This window comes from Rhodamnia argentea, chromosome 3 (genome assembly GCF_020921035.1).
Source record: "Rhodamnia argentea isolate NSW1041297 chromosome 3, ASM2092103v1, whole genome shotgun sequence".
In the NCBI taxonomy this organism is placed as follows: Eukaryota; Viridiplantae; Streptophyta; class Magnoliopsida; order Myrtales; family Myrtaceae; genus Rhodamnia; species Rhodamnia argentea.
The window spans coordinates 22,447,546-22,468,222 of NC_063152.1; the positions used below are offsets into that span (position 1 = coordinate 22,447,546).

General features: G+C 38.8%; 1 protein-coding gene across 4 annotated transcripts; it reads right to left on the reverse strand.

Annotated features, from left to right (window-relative positions):
- Positions 1-559: 559 nt before the first annotated feature.
- Positions 560-19,143, reverse strand: LOC115757345. 4 transcript variants are annotated; one of them, XR_007197978.1, is made up of 4 exons: positions 2,557-2,763; positions 1,276-1,405; positions 953-1,054; positions 560-831 (listed from the first exon to the last, which is right to left on the reverse strand). XR_007197978.1 is itself a non-coding variant. In XM_030697548.2 (3 exons), the coding sequence occupies exons 1-3, from the start codon at positions 2,668-2,670 to the stop codon at positions 742-744; spliced, it is 306 nt and encodes a 101-aa protein (XP_030553408.2). In that variant the 5' UTR covers positions 2,671-2,763; the 3' UTR covers positions 560-741. The 4 variants fall into 4 exon arrangements, 2 of the variants coding, with proteins under 2 accessions (XP_030553408.2, XP_048132883.1); XM_030697548.2 differs by lacking the exon at positions 1,276-1,405; XM_048276926.1 differs by lacking the exon at positions 560-831 and having other exon boundaries at positions 952-1,054.
- Between the last annotated feature and the right edge of the window lie 1,534 nt (positions 19,144-20,677).

Consider the following 20,677-nt stretch of genomic DNA (forward strand, 5'->3'; position numbering starts at 1 on the left):
TCACATCAGCAGTGCTCCATTTACCCCTGAAAATATGTCGTCTTTTATTGGTCTAGTTCCAACTTACCAAATAGCGAATGTACGAATGAGACCTTACTAAAACATCATGTAGACATACTAATGTATGCATGAGACCTTTAGGAATGACCCTGCATGCAAAGAATAGAGATTACTTCAAAACAGCAAATTACGTTAAGTCAGTAACATTCCTATAAAAGGAAAGGAAAAACAAAAAAGGCACACCATACAGAGTGTTTCATAGTTACCCCAAAACATTGCTATTCATCCAAGTATTAGACGGACAATATCATCATCATCATCATCAGCAATCTGACCATCATTGTGCCCATCACCTATTTGATTAGTGGGAGGTACGGGAGGAACCTCAGCTGGATTTAGGTTGAGGTGTCGCAAGACCAATTGCATTTGAGACTCCAGAGATTTATGTCGCTCATTGACCACTCTCATTTCCTCATCCTTCCGTGACATTTGTTCTTTGACCACTCTCATCTCCTCATCCTTATGTGAAATTTGTTCTTTGACCACTCTTATTTCTTCATCCTTCTCTATAAGTAAATGTCTCAATTGGGTCAATTCTTGGGTCACTTGTTCATCAAGTCGTGTCCTCCTTGAAATAGCTACACTGGAGGATGAACTTGCTGCAACCTTTGTTGTGTATACCCTTGATAAGGATCCCATCCCAAATATTTTCCCCCTTTTCATCCCACCCAATGCCTCCACCTATAATGCCATATGGTCAACTGCTAGCTCAAACTCAGCCCCACCATCACCACCACTAGCCGTACTCATTAAAAGCTCATCATATTTTTCCTACATCAACAAAATAGATATGAAAATAAAATAACTTCACATATATAACTACCATAAATAATGAAAGCACCGATGGTTTTCATTCCAATTTCCCTAAAGCCAAAAGTATAACTTTACATACCTTAATAGCTTTTACCCGATCGCCAGTCCATGTCTTATCTTTCTTTTGAAATGTGCGTTCAAATGTAGCTGTATATGTCGGTTCCGTCCCCAATTCATTTGCCTACAAAATTCAAACATAAATGAGTAATTGAATTAAATTAACTTACAACATGTTAAACAGACTTACCATTCTCTTTTTGTGCTCTCCAATGTTCATAGAGCCCTTAGCATATGTCTGAGACCCTTCAGGAGAACTAGAAGCCCGATTCTTCTTGTTTTGTTCACTCCTTTGTATATTCTTTTCACTTTCCCAAATTCTCTTTATTTCTGTCCAATCGTCACCGGTAATGAAATCTGGCTTCCCTTGACTTCTCTTTGCTTTATTCATCACATTTCGTATGTGATCACCGGCTTTCTTCTTAAAAATTCTTCTAACTTCATTCTCTTCCATTTCATCCCAGCTGAACTTCCGCTGTAATCAATAGAAAAATAAGTGATTTTATTTACATTGAACTTTGTTTGTGAGGAGGTAATTTCTTGGATGCAAAAACCAACAATTTTGAGGTGCAAGGGGGAAGATAGAATAATTAACTTCTTCCAAATGACAGGAGGATAAGTGACACGTGATCTTATGAGTAGGATCAACAAAAGCAAAATCCACTACCCCTTGAGTGCCTTGTCATAATTCCAGTAAATATTAGCCTTCAACAACAAGAGTGGATGGTATCTCTCTCTCAAAAACATCACTAAATATTTCCTGGACGGTTTATACACCTGTCTTCCCCGTAGATGGTAAAGCTCAAGCACATGAATAAAGTATTAGAGGGCTCGTAAGAAAGAATTTATGTCTTTGGTGAACTTCCGTCAGAACTTCTCTTTTCATATTCTATTAAGATTAAGAGGCTTCAATAGCTGATTGTTTTGAGCAACATAGGTTTTTAAAAAAAATAAAATAAAGAAAACATAAAAGAAAGGAGTTAAAAACAACTCCGGAAGACTAGTCAACTCTCAAAGCTGTGAAACCAAGGCTATATGCTCAAGTACACACTACGGCACCGGGGATTCTTGTTTGGTGCCATGAACTTCTAAGATAGGCTCTAGTTTTAGCTCGGGCACATTACTCAACTAAGATTCTGAAAAGTTCACCATGGCAATGAAGCCACAAGAAATTTGACACATTCATCATACCAATGGAATTTTGTAGTAAATTAGATGTGATATTTTTCCTTGAAGAAGAACTTAAAAAAGTTAACTTGCCCAATGAAACTCAAGCAGAAGGAAAAAATGAGTAATCTGTAAATTATTGGTTAAGCCCTCAAGTGTAAACTGTCTCCACAAAAATGCAGTTGAAAGTAGTCTATAATGATGGGCTTAGGCCATTTCCCAAGTACTTTTAGAAGGCTTCTGTAGATAGATGCATAATATAATTAACTTCCCCCAATCGGGATAACTTACAATACTGCATTATCGTAAACAATTCCTCCTTTCAACAAGCTCAATCTCTCGGGATTATGACCAATTGTTCGATCATCTCTTGCCTTATCGGGATTATGACCAATTGTGAGCTTAACCAAAAAAAAAATATATATATAGTTTGTGAGAAAATAGAAAGACAAAACTTACCTTGAACTCATTCCACCACAAATCCTTTACTTGTTTTTGCGCGCCGCTGTAACTATTCCACGGCCCCCTCCAATAGTTATTCACTATTTTATTAAGTTGCCTCACAACGTACATAGCATCCGTGAATCTGCAAACAAGTTAGAATGATATGGACAATGAAACAGTGAAATGAAAAGGAGATGTCAGTAAATGCATACAGATAATTTGCAGCATGGATAATTCAATTGACATCCATAGCTAAAATTCAAATGAAGGGATGATGACCCTAAATATTACATATATACTAAAAAAAAAATGAAGTACTCATGAATCTCCATATGGGCATATGATGAATCGACTATCTTCTTCACCTCCCTCATCATTTGAGTGTTGCATGGAAGGCGGAACTAAAGGAGATGGAGCTGAAGGAGATGGAACTCAAGGAGATGGAGTTGAAGGAGATGGAGCTGAAGGAGATGGAACCGAAGGAGATGGAACCGAAGGAGATGGAAGCGAAGGACATTCACTTCGCATGTGTCCAAGTTGTTCCCTAATATGCTCTTGAGGGACGGAGAAAGGGCCAATGTGTCTATGTTGTCCATCAGCATGTACTTGTTGAGGGTTTAGGGAAGGGGAAGGGGAAAAGGAAACGGATGGGGAAGGGGAAGGGGAAGGGGAAGGGGAGGGGGAGGAGGAGGGGCTAGTCTTCCTTGTGAAACTACGCCACGCCTGTGACCTCCACGTTTATACCGGCAAGTAGGAAGGTTAGACAAATAGCAGCATAAATAAGAACATGTAGCGGGGATACATAATGATGTACATCATAAAGCTCACCATTATGTTTCGGAGAGCAAGTGAAACTTGAGAAAATGAAAGAAACTTGCTATCGCCTCCGATAAATAGCAATCTTTGGCACCGAAGGAACCTATTGAAATCTTGTCCACATCAGATTCCACGAAAAATAAAGGGAACATATACATGACAGATCAAATTCCTAACACACATTCTAAAGCATCACAGATAGAGATTGTCTTCATTTGAGCTTAAGGAATATCTCAAGAAAATAGCACATCGGGCAATAGAATCCACAGAGTCCTAAACTAAAGGAAGAAACTATATTACATTGAAACCCAATTCAACTGCTAAGGATAGCAATTACGAAATTCAGCAACCGTCGTATTGGCGAACATGGATTCGCAGTGTCATATGTTTTGCATAACAGAAACCCAAACAAATGGAGCTGGACCGGACCTTACATATTTGCAAAAAAATACTTGAAACATCTTAAAAATCTTATGTTCTTTTCTTTTCATAATTCAAAATCCAGACAAGAGAAAAGACAAACCCAAAGGCAAGACTACTTGCAAATTCTACCTTCACAAAAATTAATAAATGGCTAAAAAGAATCCAACCAAGCTCTAGATACTACATAGTCAGCAACTAATCGAAACCATGATGAGCGCGATTATACATAAAATTCAAGCCTCAAATTGAAAAAGGAAAGAAAACCATGCCGACAGCATATCAATGACTTGTTCAAATAACAAAACAAAACCAACATAAACCAATTGAAATCCTACCATTTGAAACTAGAAAAACAGGAAAAGATGAGAAGAGAGATTGATAAATTACAGCTTCATATTAATTGTAGAACTTATTCAGTGACAGAAAATGTTCATATAACATTGTTTACTCTCGTGAAAGCATCTAATCACTAGATAGAGAAAGGTAGATGCTGTGTACATGTACATGCAACTAGCATGTGTGGCTTTCGAGATGCGTGTGTGTGTACAACTTTGTTTGAGCATGGAGGGATCTTAAGAAAGAACCCCAATTTAAATATTTAATGAAGCAGATACTCACTTATTGAAGCATAACAGAGAAGGAGACGAGCACCAAAATGTATGACACTCCTACTTTAAAACCAAGGTACTTTCAGCACATGTTCAATCCCTTCAATTCTGAATGAAGTTCCCCAAGAGGCCATAACCAGTATACAAGAGGTAAATACACAAAGGCTCACTCCAGTTACATAATTAAACACATCAAACTCCCAATTTTACAGTTGAACCCAATCAAATTAAATTCATGAAAGTTTCAATCTCTGCCCCTTGTTTAAGAGTGTCAAAGTTTGTGGAGGGAAAACTCATCGACTAAGACCTTTTGCATACCAACATGTAACCAAGTTAGAATGCTTTAAGCGGTGTTTCTACTTTACTTTAGAAAGGTTCAATATTCTTTAGTTTCCTCCATGGCAATGACATCCGTAGACATTCAATCGGCATATAGAAGCGAGAGACTTTAAAGGAGTGGTATAGTGCTCTCGAATCTTAGTTTCATCCAAATGTCAAAAGAAGAATTCTTCTTGAAGAATAATTACTACAATTTTGTAAATAAGCTCCGCTTAAGAAAATATAATGGGTCAAATGATCATGGAAAAGGGAACTACTATTGCATAATATCTACTCTAGCATTCAAGCATCATTTCGTTCCCTTCTTTGAGGGGAAACTGAGTGCAAACTCTTTAACAAAAGCTACATTTGAAGTTGCAAATTTTCAGTTAAACATAAGTGCCAGGCTGATCATACTCATCAATCACAATCTTCTCTAATTAAAACATGCTCTCTGAAGCTCAAAGCAAGCACCGAATTAAAAAATATCATTAGTTTCCCACTGAAAAAAAAAAGCACAATTCTTTCCTAGATGCACTTAAATGACACCGCATAGCAAAATGATAAAGGAAAAAAGAACAACACAGAGCCCCAACATAGTAAATAATTAATCGAATCACTAAACATCATGCAAACAAAGATGAACCAGCCTCACCAATTTCCTCGTCAGTATAAAAAGTGAAAACAATAAAGCCCAAACAAAGAACCCAAATCTAAACCAATCAATCAATTTAAACCCAGTTGAAAAGCAATATACATATTGGCGATCGGCTTCGATCTCCGGAAGACAGAGGATATGTGAGTGAGATTGCGAGTTCGTCGTAAGCTAAGAAGCACGGACATGTGCAAGAGGCCACTGCATTGGTGTCGGACACGTATTGGACACCGACGCGCGTTTGATCTTGCTTGACACGCGGTTGACGCATGGTCAACGAGCCGGACACGCCACACGCGAGTCAGAGGAGATCCGGTGGAGGTCGGAGGAGAAGAGGAACCGGAGGAGCACTTAGTAGTAGAGTTTGTCGGCAAGGGAGGCGAGAGAGAGGCATCAAGTGAGGTGAAAGAGGAGGCGAAGTAGGCTTTGGGGTCATCGAGGACTGTGATGGTGGAGCACTGGGCTAGATTTGCGAGGCGATGGTGGTGGAGAGGAGAGCGGTGAAGGCGGACAGTTCCGCAAAGGTGGAGAGGAGATGTCTCGTGTCCATTGGTCTCCCTCTTTGTGCCCTAAGAACTCACCATGGGAGGGCCCTTTCGGGCTAAATGGTCTCTATCTGATGAAACAAAAAGTGCTGAGAGATGAGAAAGCACAACGCAAAAAAGTGTGAAAGGGAAAGTCAATGAGAGAAGGGTGAGTAATCAATGTGATGGTGTGACGAAGGTGAAAGGATGAAGTGGTGGAGTCTAGCGATGAGAGAGATAAAGCTCATTGCTTTTGAGGCTTTCAGACCTCAACATCACTTGTGTGCATCGAGATATGACATTTAAGAGAGATAAAGCTCATTTGTGTCTGACATTTGAGGAATAATTTGCGACGGATGATTTTTTGTCGCAAATTAGCAATGAATTTAGCGATGAATGATTTAGCGACGAAATTAGTGACAAATTTTGCATTTCACAATTTTGAAGATGAAAATCAATTTTGCAACGAATAATTTTTTGTCGGAAATTAGCAACAAATTTAGCAAGGAATAATTTAGCGACAAAATTAGCGTCGAAGTTCTAATTTTACAATTCCGAATATGAAAATCAATTTTGCGACAAATGATTTTTTGTTGCTATTTAGCCACAAATTTAGTGATGAATCATTTTGCAACAAAATTAGCGACGAATATTTCATATAACAAAAACAGATGAAAATCATTTTTGCAACGAATGATTTTTTTGTTGCAAATTAGCGACGACTTTCACAACGAATAGATTTGCGACGACATTTGTGACGAAATTTTAATATCACAATACCATGGGTGAAAATCAATTTTCTGACGAATGATTTTTTTGTCGCAAATTAGCAACGACTTTAGCGACGAATAATTTTGCGACAAAATTAGAGACGAATTTTTAATATCACATTACCATGGATGAAAATCAATTTTGCGACGAATGATTTTTTTGTCGCAAATTAGCAACGAATAATTTTGCGACGAAATTAGAGACGAATTTTTAATATCATAATACCATGGATGAAAATCAATTTTGTGACGGATTATTTTTTTGTCGCAAATTAGCGATGAATAATTTAGCGACGAAATTAGCGACCAACTTTTAGTTTCACAATTTGGAATATGAAAATAAATTTTGCGACGAATGATTTTTTGTTGCTATTTAGCGACGAAATTTGCGACAAATTTTTAATATCACAATCCCACGGATGAAAATCAATTGCGCAACGAATGATTTTTTGTCGTAAATTAGCGACAAAGAACGGTCTGATTCTGTTCGGACATTGCTCGATCATCCTAAAAAAAAAAAAAAGAAACTTTAAAAAGGACTAGTTGCTCCAGCTAGTGGTACGAAGTACAGAAAAAGCTCATTGCCTTTGAGGCTTTCGGACCTCAGTGCTGCTTGTGTGCATTGAGATATGAAGTACACACGAGCCCATTTTTTTAATCCTAGCATCATATGAAGCTATGCCTCTTGGTGTCTTTCGTCCTTCTGCTAAGGTCCAAAATGGAGAAGGAGGAGGTGTTTCCATGGCTTTGTAATACTGTTCAATTGGTTTTTATAACTAAAAAAAAAAAATTCTGCTTGCTATTGATATTTTCAAGGACGGGCGAGACTAATGAGTTGCTTCTTGTTATTTTTCAGACTAATTGTTGAAACAAATGCGAAAGCAAACACGGAACACAAGGATTTACATGGTTCGATCAAGGTGACTACGTCCACGGGAGAGGCAAAACGAAATTCCACTATGATCAAAGAGAGTACAGATTACAGAAGTCGGTCTTATCGAGCGAACAAAAGCACACGGCTCACTAGTCTCTCACATAAGGAAAATCCTCAATATCAATCGAAAAGAAACCCTAGCCGCAGTATAAAATAGAGCCCAAAATTTTTTCTCGGGGGCGTTACCCCTGAACCCCCACGCAGATCTGTTCGCACCATAAAGGAGATTTGTTCGCTTACTCCAAGTTGGGCCTATCGGCCCAACTCTCCGCGTCACGAACTAAATCTCAATTTTTCCTTCACTTTTTGGGCTGCACAAAAATATGTCGGGTCGGGTGATAAACCGGACCAGGTACATAAAATTCAAGACATATTTAACACTAATTAACTTTTGGGGTCATGTGATGTTGCCAAATATGGTGAGGGGACCTCCTCATTCTATGTTCCTGTTTTGGATATACATTAGGACAAGTAAGAATTTGGAACAGCTGTAACTAATTTTTCCCTTTTATAAATCATGTAAATGAAGAAGATGAAGGTGTCCACGGTTGCAGAAGACATTGGGGTGGGGTGGGGTGGGGAGGGGAAGAAGAAAAAAGAAAAGGGAAAGAGAAAAGTAGAAAAAAAAAATTCAACCATGGTAAGGCCCAGCTGGATGGGACATGCTGATGAACATGTGCATCTTCGGTATTTATTGTTGGCACAGATTGATTTCATGGGTAGGGAGAGGAGCACGTGAGGAGGATTAATCCCGGACAATTATGCTAGCAATACTAAACTCCATGATATTAAATAGATTGACTACACGGCGCGATATATTTTCTTTCAATTTTTCAAAAAAATATCCTAATTTAAATAATTAGTCGCTACTTACCATACCATTTGATAAATTCGTCCAATATATAAACCTCGATGTTCCGAAACATTACTCGGTTATTAATCCTCTATCCATCCCTCTCTTTTTGCCAAATGGTGCCCAACATCCCCTTCTCAAATCTCGCTTTCGTACTAATTGCGTTACCAGCGCATCATTCACCAAGCGGGACGGCAACGGACCGAATACTTCTCTACTTTCTCTCTATTTTGTCCCGATTTTTCTAGAAGAAAATGGACCACTTGGTTACTTTCCTTCTTTCTTTTTTTTCACCCCACTTGGGTCAAAGGTTGTTTTTCCTTAAAAAAAATCGACATCTCCTCCTAGTATTTAATTACGCGAGTTGAGGATTGATTAAAAACTAATGCAACTAAAATTTGACCAATTCGTACAATTTTGTGGTCCTATCGTGGAAAAAAAAAATAACCCTCTAAACATTGCTTTCTTTGGACTAACATGGCCCGAGGAGGGAAGAGAGAAAAAAATAAAAGAAAAGGAAAGGAAAAAAATAGGAAAAAAAAGTAATCGATGAGAATGCCCTCGGTCGCTATTTAGCGACAAAAATCCTCGGAATAACAACATTAATAATAATAGTAATAATTACACAAAATTACTAAAAGGTCTCAAAAATCCTCGTGTTCATCTTCATCTTCCTCTTCATCTTCATCTTCACCTTTGTCTTCGTCTTGATCTTCATCTTCATCTTCATCTTCATCTTCATCTTCTTCAGGAGCATCATCTTCATCCTCTGTCTCAAAATTAGATTCTTCAACACCTTTTACATTTGATTCGCGAATTTCAGTCGGATGTACATCTATCACTGCTCCATATGGATCTCGTAAAGTCAGAATATTATATTCATCGGTTTCAACTATATTACAAACTTCCTCTTGTTGATACGCTGTATCCTTCCGGTGCTCTTCGATTTTTCTTTGTGCTTTGGTTTGACATACTGCCCACCAATCAGCTTTGTCACGTTTCAAACTAGGATATGATGCATAATATACTTGAATTGCTTGTTGTACCAAGACAAATGGTTCATATTTCATATACCTTTTCTTGTGATTTACTTCAACCAAATTAAACTTCGTATGCATCTTCATTCCTCTAACAGGGTCGAACCACATGCACTTAAATAACACAACCCGCATTAATGGATCGGGGTACTCTATCTCTATGATTTCATCCAACAAGCCATAAAAATCATCTTTTGCACTACCACCATTGGATGACTGAACACACAAACCACTATTCATTGTGGCTTTTCCCATTCCGTACTCTCGAGTGTGAAAATTATACCCGTTTATGAAATATGCTGGCCAAGTTCATACCCTTGGTTGTAGACCCCATGACAGATGATATAGCAATCCTTGCTCTTCAATTTGATCATGATTACTGTGAACCTAAATTCATACACACAAAGTCAATAATATATTTTTTAATTAATGATGTATAAAATATTAATAACTTGTTTTTCGTCCATAGGCAACAACTTACATATGTTTTGAATCATGCTGCAAATTCTTCATCGCACAAACGGTCAAACTCATTTGGTGGTAGTTCATACATTGAAGTATGGAAAATCCTATTAACAAATACCACGATGAAATTAGTAAACGTTTGACACACAATAAATATATTTGCAAAAGTACACTTACTCGAAGTATGGCTCTACTTCGGGACAGTTCAACAAAATATATGTTTGGGTTGCCCCGCCATTCTTCGTCCGTTAAGAAACGAAACTTACATGCGTCGCTTGGTCGACCAAGATAATTAAAAATAGAGAATGATTTGAAATTAGGATCAATGGGGCCCGGGCCCTCATCATTTCTTCCTGCTCTCCGCCTCTTGCACTGCACGTGTGGCTCAAAATAATATGATGCACATGTTGTCACTTCTTCCACAATATATGCATTACAAATTGAAGCTTCAACACATGCATTGTTCTTCACTTTTTTCTTCAAATGATATAAGAACCTAATTGTAATAGGAAGAAGTTTATCTGAACATAACAAGTAATAAAGTAATTTCAAATTTATTAAAAAGGATATTTTACCTCTCAAATGGATACATCCAGTGAAATTGGACGAGACCTGCAACTTTGGCCTCATAAGGCAAGTGAACTAAGAGATGCTCCATTGAATCAAAGAACGATGGAGGAAATATTCTTTCTAAGTTGCAAAGAATGATTGGAATACCTCTCTCTAGTTTTTCCATGTGTGATGTTTTTAATATTGTTGAACAAATATCATGAAGGAAATTACTTAACTCTGTGATGGCGCCCCATACAAAGTTTGGTAGAAGTTCCTTGAAAGCTATTGGAATTAGTCTTTCCATAAAAATGTGACAATCATGGCTCTTTAAACCCGACAACTTACATTCATTCAAATCAACACATCTCCCGATGTTCGAAGCGTATCCATCGGGGAAATCGCATGATTTCAACCATTGACAAACAACCCGTCTTTGTTCCCTATCCAATGTGTAAACCGCTTTTGGTTTTGGTCCCTCTTTGCTTGCATCCACGTCTAGTGCTAGCTGATCACAAATATCCCTCATATCTTTTCTTGCATTCAAGTTATCTTTTGTTTTTCCAGTGACATCTATCACGGTATTTATGACATTATTGAAAACATTCTTTTCTATGTGCATGACTTCAAGATTATAATGAATAAGATGGGTCTTCCAATATGGTAGATCCCAAAATATACTGCATTTAGTCCACTTATATGTGCTTCCGTACGCAATAGTTGTGCCATGGGGGTTTTCAACAACAGTTGGAAAGTCATGCACTCACTCCCAAATTTGATCACCGATCAACCTCAATGGTGGCGGTGTTCTTTCAACCCTATTCTTGATGAACTCTTTTTTATTCCTTCGAAATGTATGATTTATCAGCAAAAATTGTCTATGACAGTCAAAATAGCTGGCCTTCTTACCGTGTTTTAATCTGAATGACTTTGATCTCTCCATACATATCGGACATCCTAAGATCCCAGCTGTACTTCATCCGGATAACATTCCATAAGCTGGAAAGTCATTTATCGTCTAAAGAAGAGCAGCCTTCATTACAAATGTTTGATCAGTAGAAACATCGTACGTAAGAACACCTTCATCCCATAGCCGACGTAACTCTGTAATCAATGGTTGCATATAAACATCTATCAACTTTTTCGGATTTTGCAGGCCAGGCACGATCAATGTCAAAAATATATAAGGTGTCTTCATGCACATACCAGGTGGAAGATTGTATGGAGTTAAGATAACTGGCTAACATGAATAACTTTTTCCCGATTTTCCAAATGGGGCAAATCCATCAGCACAGAGACCTAACCCGATGTTTCGAGGCTCCATTGCAAACTCGGGATATATTCTATCAAAATGTTTCCATGCATCTGCATCTGAAGGATGGCACATCGGACCCTCCTTTGTTTCATGATTTGCATGCCAAGTCATGTGTTCAACGGTGGCTTGAGACGCATAAAACCTTTGCAATCTAGGGATTAAGGGTAGATAAAACATTTGATTGCATGGTCTACGCTTCTGATTACGACCCTGTCTCCTACTAATCTTGTACCTGGGTTGGCTATAGAATTTACAAGATTCTGCATTTTCATCATCCCCCCAATATAACATACAACCCATACTACATACATCAATCCGTATAACTGGAAGGCCTAAGTTATCCACTAGCTTCTTCATGTCGTAAAAATCACTTGGCATGATGTTATCGCGAGGCATTTGGAACCTAGAACCTACCCGTCATACCTTGGAACCTAGAACCTACTCTGTCACGGGTTTTAGGGTCGGTTCCAGGGTACCCGAGAACCTATCAATTTTTTTTATTCTTTTCTTTTTCATTTTTAGTTAACCAAAATAAGAGTGAACGGTACAACATCTAAGAGAAAATAGAGGTGAGTGATTTTAGGTTCCGTACATATTACATTTAAAACTTGAAACCAATCCATTAGGACACGCTTATCATTTTTTGGAACCCGAAACCTAAAAGTTTGTTTGGCTCTAGATTATACACTCAGTATCGGACGCCATAGAACATTGCAGGATCGTACAAAAACACATACCAAGAAAAATATAAAAATTTATTTCGGGATCTAGGGTCTAGGTTCTAGGTTCCGGGTTCTAGGTAGTGGAACCTAGAACCTACCCGTTGGAATAGGTTCCTCAATTTTTGGAACCTGGAACCTACCCTACATACCTTGAAACCTGGAACCAAATCGAATCCTATAGGTTCCAATTCCGGGTTCTCGGTTTTACCCCGGAACCATGCTCACCCCTAATATCTAGGGTACAAAATCCAAAGAGACCCTATTATAATGGCCCAGCAAAATCCTCGAATGAGGATGGGCTGTGACTCAATCGACCTGCCATGCCATGATGCATGCCACGAATTGATTCATGGTCGGGCAAAAGGATCAACTAGAATCAATCCCACCCGGCCAAGCACTAACCAAGATGACCGAGCGGCTGAACCGGTGAATGAATTGGTAGCATGAATCGTTCCACGATCCAACGCATGAACCAGCGTTCGGTCTACACGATACAAGATACGGTTCTACGCACAACCAGCACGATGCCACGCACCATGCCATGAATGATGCAACGTGCGACCAAGCAATCGATTAGGAATAGCTCGAATTGGCCGAGCATGATCCCGAGCGGCCAAGCAAGTGAATGGAAGTGACCCCTCACATTCCAACGAGCCTTATGGAGCACAATAATTCGGCCATGGGGGAGCTCAACGGTCCCACAAAAGACGAACCACAAAAGACAAAGTATGAGAAGTTCAAACAAGCAAAGACAAGGGAAATAAGACGAAACTTGGGAAACCAAGGGGTGTTCCCTCTCATTGTAAACCTCCTTGTACACATAACATTGAGCAATAGACTCTCATTTTCTCTCCCACGAATCATTCTCTCGGTTCCCTCTTTTCCCTCTACGATTCGAGCGAGTGAACGATCCTCGGACCAAGGCTTAATTCGGGCAAATCACTCATCCACATAGCTAGAGTTGCTGCACGGTCATGGTTTGAACGTCATCCTGTGACACTATCCAGTATTGATATGAAGCAACTCGAAAGTTGACATGCCTTGAATTCGAATGATTCGACCCACAAATCGGCGAGATGGATAAATCCTTGCCATTTCATTCTATTTTCCAATTAAATCCGACATGTATCATTCACTACGCGATGCTAAACGAGTGAATTCATAACCAAAAGAAAAGGGGAGCTTTAAGGATCATTTCGGAGAGACACGAATGAACCAGGAGTGAGTTCAACACTAAGGTCCGTTTGTTTGAAGGAAAAGAATTTTTTGCAGTAAAAAAATTATTTTTCGACTTTCTAGTGTCATGAAAATCATTTTTTAGAAGAGTGAATTTGCCACCGTTTCCTCGGACTTTCTTTTTCTTTAATTATTTTCTACTTGTTTCTTGTGTGGTGGGAAATGACCCTCCTTGATACTCTTGCCTTGGGAAAATTACCAAAAAAATCCTAAACCTATTATAATTGTGTCAATTCTATCATAAATCTTTTACATTTGTGTCAATTTAGTCCATTTGGTTGGCCAGAACTCATGTGGCATTATCGGTGCAGACATGTCAAATTTTAATATTTTTATTTCTTTTTTGTTATCTTTTTTTTCCCTTCCCATTGTGGCTAGTGAGGGTCGCCGGAGCTCTCCGGCCAAGACTAGCCTGGGCGAGGTCAACGCGGCCGCGGGCTCGCCGAGATCTATGCGGGCCCAGCCTTGCTAAGGCAGTGACAAAGGCGGGCATGGTCTTGCCTGTTTTGGCTAGCGATGCTTGGCAAGGGCCACGAAGCCTTAGCCGGCTACCGGTGAAGGCTTCGTAGCCCTTGCCCAATAGCCAGCAAGCTCTGCCCACATCTCGTTAGCCACGGGGAGGGGAGGAGGGGGAGAGTGAGAAAGAAAAGAAAAAAAGGAAAAAATTATTGAAAATTTGCCACGTTAGCGTCGAATGGCCAAATGGACTAAATTGACACAATTGCAAAAGGTTTGGAATTGAATTGATACTAAAAAAAGGTTTATGACTGAATAAACACAATTACAATAGGATTAAGACTTTTTTTATAATTTTCCCCTCTTGTCCCTTTCCTAAGAAACTCCAATCTCATCTCTCTATTTTCTTTTCTCTCTTGCTCGGCCCCATCCCTCTCACGTCTTCCTTTTCTTTTCATTTAGTTCCTTACCTTAGCAACCCTTCCTAACTTTCCATCATATTCAGGATCAAGTGAGTGCTATGTCAAGACAGGAAGTAATCTTAACGTAGAGATATGTTGTGGAAACAAATGATCAAATAATAAAATAAATAGAACAAGAAAATAAGTTTGATATTAGATTTACTTGGTTCGATCATTGGACCTACTCCACAAGAGAGGAGATAGGATTTCACTATAATTCAAGCTGTACAACAAAAGTTTAACTACACTTGAGTAACTCAAATGCTCTTCTTAATTTACCACCTCAACTTACACCCAATAACTTACACATCATTTAGCCATTAGAATTATTCATGAAATAATCTCTCAATTTCATAAAAAAAATTACACCAAATCTAACCCCAAGATTTATTAGCTTGAACAATACATGCTCTTCTTGGATTGCTTTCTGAGTGTAATTCATAAACAAGTCACCTCTTGAAAGGAAGAATCACGTCTTCTATATAGAAAAGACTTAAACACAAATACGAACTACTCTAAATAGAAAAACCTTTCAAATTATGAAATTTTTATTTTCAAACTCAAATTCGGGATATATTTTGAGCAAATGAATTGGGAAAGGGTATCGGGCTAAGTATGGAATGGTATTATGCCAAAGAGAGAGTCGTGGGGGTATCTCTTGCACATTGGGGTTATCCACGGCCAAACCTTGCTTCGACCATTTAGGGTGCATTTGTTTGGGAAAAAATTCCATGATTAAGGAAATAGGAAATCGGTTGGTTTTCCTTTGTTTGTGATATGTCACCAAAAATGTTTTCTAGTGTTTGGATCTCATTTGGAGAATGATTTTAATCTATTAACTTTATTTGAGGCAAAAAAATTAAAATTTTAATTTTTTTATATTATATTTTTATTTATTTTGAGGCTCGACAACCAGCGAAAGAGGAAGAAAAAGGAAAATTAAAAAATTAAAAACTAAAATAATAAATTTTAAAAAATTCGAGATGAACAATATTGGAAAGTGTTTTCACTTCTTTAGATTATAGAATTCACTTTCCTAATTTTATCTATGAATTTTACATCGGCCAAAAAGTGTTTTCCGTTGAATGAGTCATTTTAGGCGAACCAAACAAGTGAATCCGAAAAACTAGTCTTCAACCATTGCCCGTAGTGAAGTTGAGCGGCAATCTCTTTATTTTAATGTAAATACATATCTAGAATCCAGGCTTAAGACTTTTGTTCTAGTTCTAAAACATCAGTTCAATCTTTTGTAATTTGTTTTATATCAATGAACCGTGTCTTGTTTGTTTCATTAAACCAATTGTTATCACTGCATGAAAAAATGTCAAAATTTCAAACCACTCAAGGAACCCTTGGTGGTTCCCATCATGACACAAACTTACGGTGTTGCCTTAAAATTAGGCGAACAACCAATAACTCATACGTGGCATTAACCGCAAGTGTGAACAGTAGTGGCCTTTCGCTTCCAGTAATAAGAAGAGTTGTAATTGTTTGGCAGCACCCCAATAATTAATATCGTGTACCCGCCAATCCAGCCTTGTTCAAAGTATGCACCAATGTAATACATGCCCAATTGCGCAGGATTCAAGATGACTCGGTTCGTGCCGGATACACTTATCCCCCGTGTCTTGCCATGATGGCGCTTTTCTCAGCAATTTCGAACACCGGCGGTTTCACTCACGCTATTTCATATCAATTAATTTGACTTTTCGGGGATCATTATTCTGATGTTTCCCTTATACGTAACTTGCTATAAAATTGAAACTTGGTGTAAAGTGATTACAGCCTTCACATCCTCGGTTCCAATTTTTTGAATTCACTGCCTTCTCCTTCTTCTTTCATCCTTTAATCTTGTAAGATGGGTTCTCCTCTTATCCTCATCCATATCTTCTCTCCGAAGCCCTTGCCCGAGTGGGAAAAGCTTTATCACCTCCTCAATCGCGGTTACACTTACATCACCAACCATCCCGAGGCGGACCCCGAAATCCTCTCCCTGTTTTGGGATACGAATGCCGCTCCTATAGAGGACACAGAGCTGGAGAGGGAGTTAAGGTCTTTTCCGACCCTCTTCGTGAACTTCTTGCGGGCCCATCGACGTGGTCACGAGAAGATCTTCACGGCACGGGCTACAAGGGCTCACTATCGGGAGAGGGCTGAGCGCCTTGAGTCGGCCAATTTCATGGCCGACAATCATACGAAAATCATTGACTTCGCAACGAACCAAGTCTCGTTACTAGTTCGAGAGAGGGAGGAAATAGTCTGACGCCTAGCCTTAACCCGGACTTGCTCTGGGTACAACCCGAGCAATATTATCATGTCTCTCCAGTGTGACTGGTTGAAGGAAAGGTTGGAAGACTTCACCTTGGATATCGTGCTTGGGAGAACCCCGATCGAAAATTTGGAGTCCGTGGCGAGGTACTATGAGACCAATACAGCCAACCTCAAGGAAAGCTGTGACCGACTCTTCCTTGCATTGGTGGACCACAAACTCCTAAGGCTGCGTTTGGTCGTCGGGATTTCCGGTCGGGATAGGATAAGAAATCTAGAAATTTGGCCATATCCTATCCTTTGCTTGGTGAACTACGGATTTAAAGTCGGATATTCTAATATCCTATCTTATCTTGCATTTGATAGAAGCTGTATATTAATATAAAGGACATATATGCCCCTACGTGATGCTCATGAAATATTCCGATCTTATTACTATAAAAATAACATTCTCATACACAAAAATAAAAATAAAAATATACACATTTTATTAGATTTTCAAACCTCTTTGCAAAAATAAATAAATAAAATGAAAATAGAAACAAATGAGATAAGAAAGTTGTCATCATTCTAAAAGTTAACTTTTATATGACGGATAAGAAAAATCCTATCTGACCTTATCCTACCCCCTCCCCTCGAATTTTTTTATCCGGGTTATATCCCCTCTATATCTGACATTATACTATCCGGGACACCTACTAAACACGGAATGTAATAAAACATATCCTATCTCGTGTTTTATACGGATGATCAAATGCAGCCTAAGTGTTTGTTGTAGGCAAAGCATCCTGGAGAGTCAAATAAACTCCTTTGTATTGATTATCATGGCCTAGTTTAGTTTTACTTCCGCCCCCCCTCCTAATATTCTATTGTAAGGCCCGTTAATGAATGGAATGGAAGGAGATGACTTTTGCATTTCCCACATGTGGAATAGAATGATTTAAGGTATTTACCATTGATTGACCAAGCAAATTCATCGTCCTAGTGTCCATCAATAGATACGAGTTTCCATTAAAAGCGTTGGTTACTTGATATGGTCCTTCCCAAGTTGGGGACCACTTTCCAAACGCTTCACTTTTAGTGTTTAATGGTAACATGGTTTTCCAAACTAAGTCCCCAACATCAAAACGTTTCACCTTAACATGCTCGTTATATGCTTTAGCAACTATTTTCTTTTGCGCGATGACATGATTCAAAGCCATTGCTCGTATATCATCAAGCTCGTCTAGGTTCATGTACATTAACTCATAGTTCTCCTTGGGTAGAATATCACTTTGTAATTGTACACGAAGTGTCCGAACGGTTATCTCTAGCGGTATCACAACCTCTTCACCATATGCCAACATGAAATGGCTCACACTAGTACTTGTCCTTTTGGACGTACGATATGTCCATAACACCGTCAACAATGTGGTATCCCATTCTCTAGGATTTTTCTCCAAGTGTCTTTTGATGAAATTCACTATAATTTTGTTGGAGGCCACGGCTTGACCGTTAGCTTGCGCATAATATGGAGTTAAACATATCATCTTGATTCCTCAAGATTGTACAAACTTAGTCACTTCATTTCTAGTAAATACAGTCCCTTGATTGGCTATAATTGTCTTTGGAATCCCAAACCGATGAATGATATGTTGGTTAATAAATTCAACAACGGTTTTCTAGGTTATATTATTATACGACACGGTCTCTACCCACTTAGTGAAATAATTCGTTGTGACTAGAATGAGGCCATGCCTCTTAGTTAACAGTGGGTAAATCTTTCCAATGATATCCGAAACCCGTCCACGGAACGGCCAAGACTTAATTATTGGATTCAATATGGACACGGGCACATGTTGAATTGGCTCATCCATCTAACAAGCTTGATGCCTTTTGCAAAGTCTCCACAATCTTGGGTTATTATCGGCCCGAAATATCCGTATCGGCGTAGAAGCCAATTCATTTTAATTCCACCTTGATGTGCACCATAAATTCCTTCATGCACTTCGGCTATGGTTTTCAATGCTTCTTCTTAGTCGAAACACTTCAATAGTAGACCTTGGACAAACCATTTGAATAATTCTCCCCTAGCAAGGACATACTTGAGGGTTCATCTCTTAAAACAAATTTCTTGTGACTCTGGATTTGTAAGATACTCATGTATGGCTTTCTCCAATCATCTTGCACGTTGGTGACACAAATCTCAAAGGTCATATTGTTGGTACTAGAGTATTACCGAAATTGACTAATAAACATGACCATGAACAGACGATGAACCGAACACGTGAATTAAGATTCCATCCTACGGTTTGTAGTTTCATTTCACACACACACACACACACACACACACACACACACACACACACACACACACACACACACACTTATATATATATATATATATATACACACACACACACACACACGTTAACTTCATAAATATGCTGTGTAAAATAAATTGATCGACAAACCTGAACCCAACGCAATTAAATAACCAAATGCGGACGTGAATGATCCGAGCCCAACGAATTCACGCTGTGTCCTTAAGGAAAATTTGTCCCCTCAATCGATACCCAAGGTCTTTGGACAATTGCCTCCCAGGATAGAACAGATAGCCTTTCCTCTAAGTGGTATTTCTTTAGAGAAAATCTTCGAATACAACTTTGCAGAATAATCGCACAGAGAATGAGAAGAAAGAGAGTTGTATGCTGTGGCGCAAGAAGAAAATGAAGTGCCGAGAGAGTAAGTGACTATTCGGAAAATGTCAAGGGCTATATATATATATATATATATATATATATATATATATGTATTGTGATGTCGACAAAAGGTCACAAAGTCTCCATAACGATTGTCAACGAAACATATTGTTTCGTCAAAAGAATGATGTCGAAGCGAAGGAGTTCGTTGGTAAAAAGCCACAAAGTCGTATCGTTTCGTCAACAAAGGAATACGGTTAATCAGCATGTTCGTTCAAAGAAGTTTATGAACAAACACATATGTTCAAGTTAGTCCATGTCCAAAATTAAAAATAATAGAATAAAAATAAAAAATAAAAAACTGATGGGTTAAAAAATAGGAATAGGAACCAACCCGACCCAACCCATACCCATACCCGAGCCCGAGCCGGTCGGCCGGCCGGCGGTCGATGGCGGCGACGCGCCGGCGCCGGCCAACCTCACTTTGTGTAAGTCCTCTCCCCTCCACAAAAGTGGAGTTCCCCTTGGGGTCCAAACCCATTTGAGATGTTCCAATATTTAAATCCATCTTCCTTCTACTCTTTTTTCAATGTAGGACTCTTCATCCCTCATTTCTCATTCAACTTATTATGAAACTTTGAGAACAAAGTCCCAACAATCCCCCACATGAATGAGAAATTCAGACATCATGACTTTTCATGAAGGCAAGAGATGCAATGTGTGATTATTTTATGAGAGAACATTGCATCGGGATAAGTAGTTTGAGACTTTGAACTTTCCCTAGTGATACCTATCGGACTTACTCGGTCAATCAGTAGACTTGATGTCCTTGAACCGTCGACCTTTGGCAGATAAGAAATGCGAAATGATCTTTTTTTGGCATTAAGATTTACGCAAAGAGGAAAGGAAGTAATTGGAAATAGTCCTCATGCGCAAGACCTCAAGGTATAATCCGACATTTGAGTCCCATATTCTGAGGAGCTTACTACATAACGGAACTAGAGACCTGAAACAAAAAATGTCCAGAGCACAAAACGTACACATA

Excerpts from the sequence above, each read along its gene's own strand:
- LOC115757345 (XM_030697548.2), bottom strand. The coding sequence starts at position 2,670 with ATGTACGTTGTGAGGCAACTTAATAAAATAGTGAATAACTATTGGAGG. Across the intron at positions 1,055-2,556 it reads TGTGGTGGAATGAGTTCAAG|GCAAATGAATTGGGGACGGA; the intron begins GTAAGTTTTGTC and ends TGAATTTTGTAG. Across the intron at positions 832-952 it reads ATCGGGTAAAAGCTATTAAG|GAAAAATATGATGAGCTTTT; the intron begins GTATGTAAAGTT and ends TTGTTGATGTAG.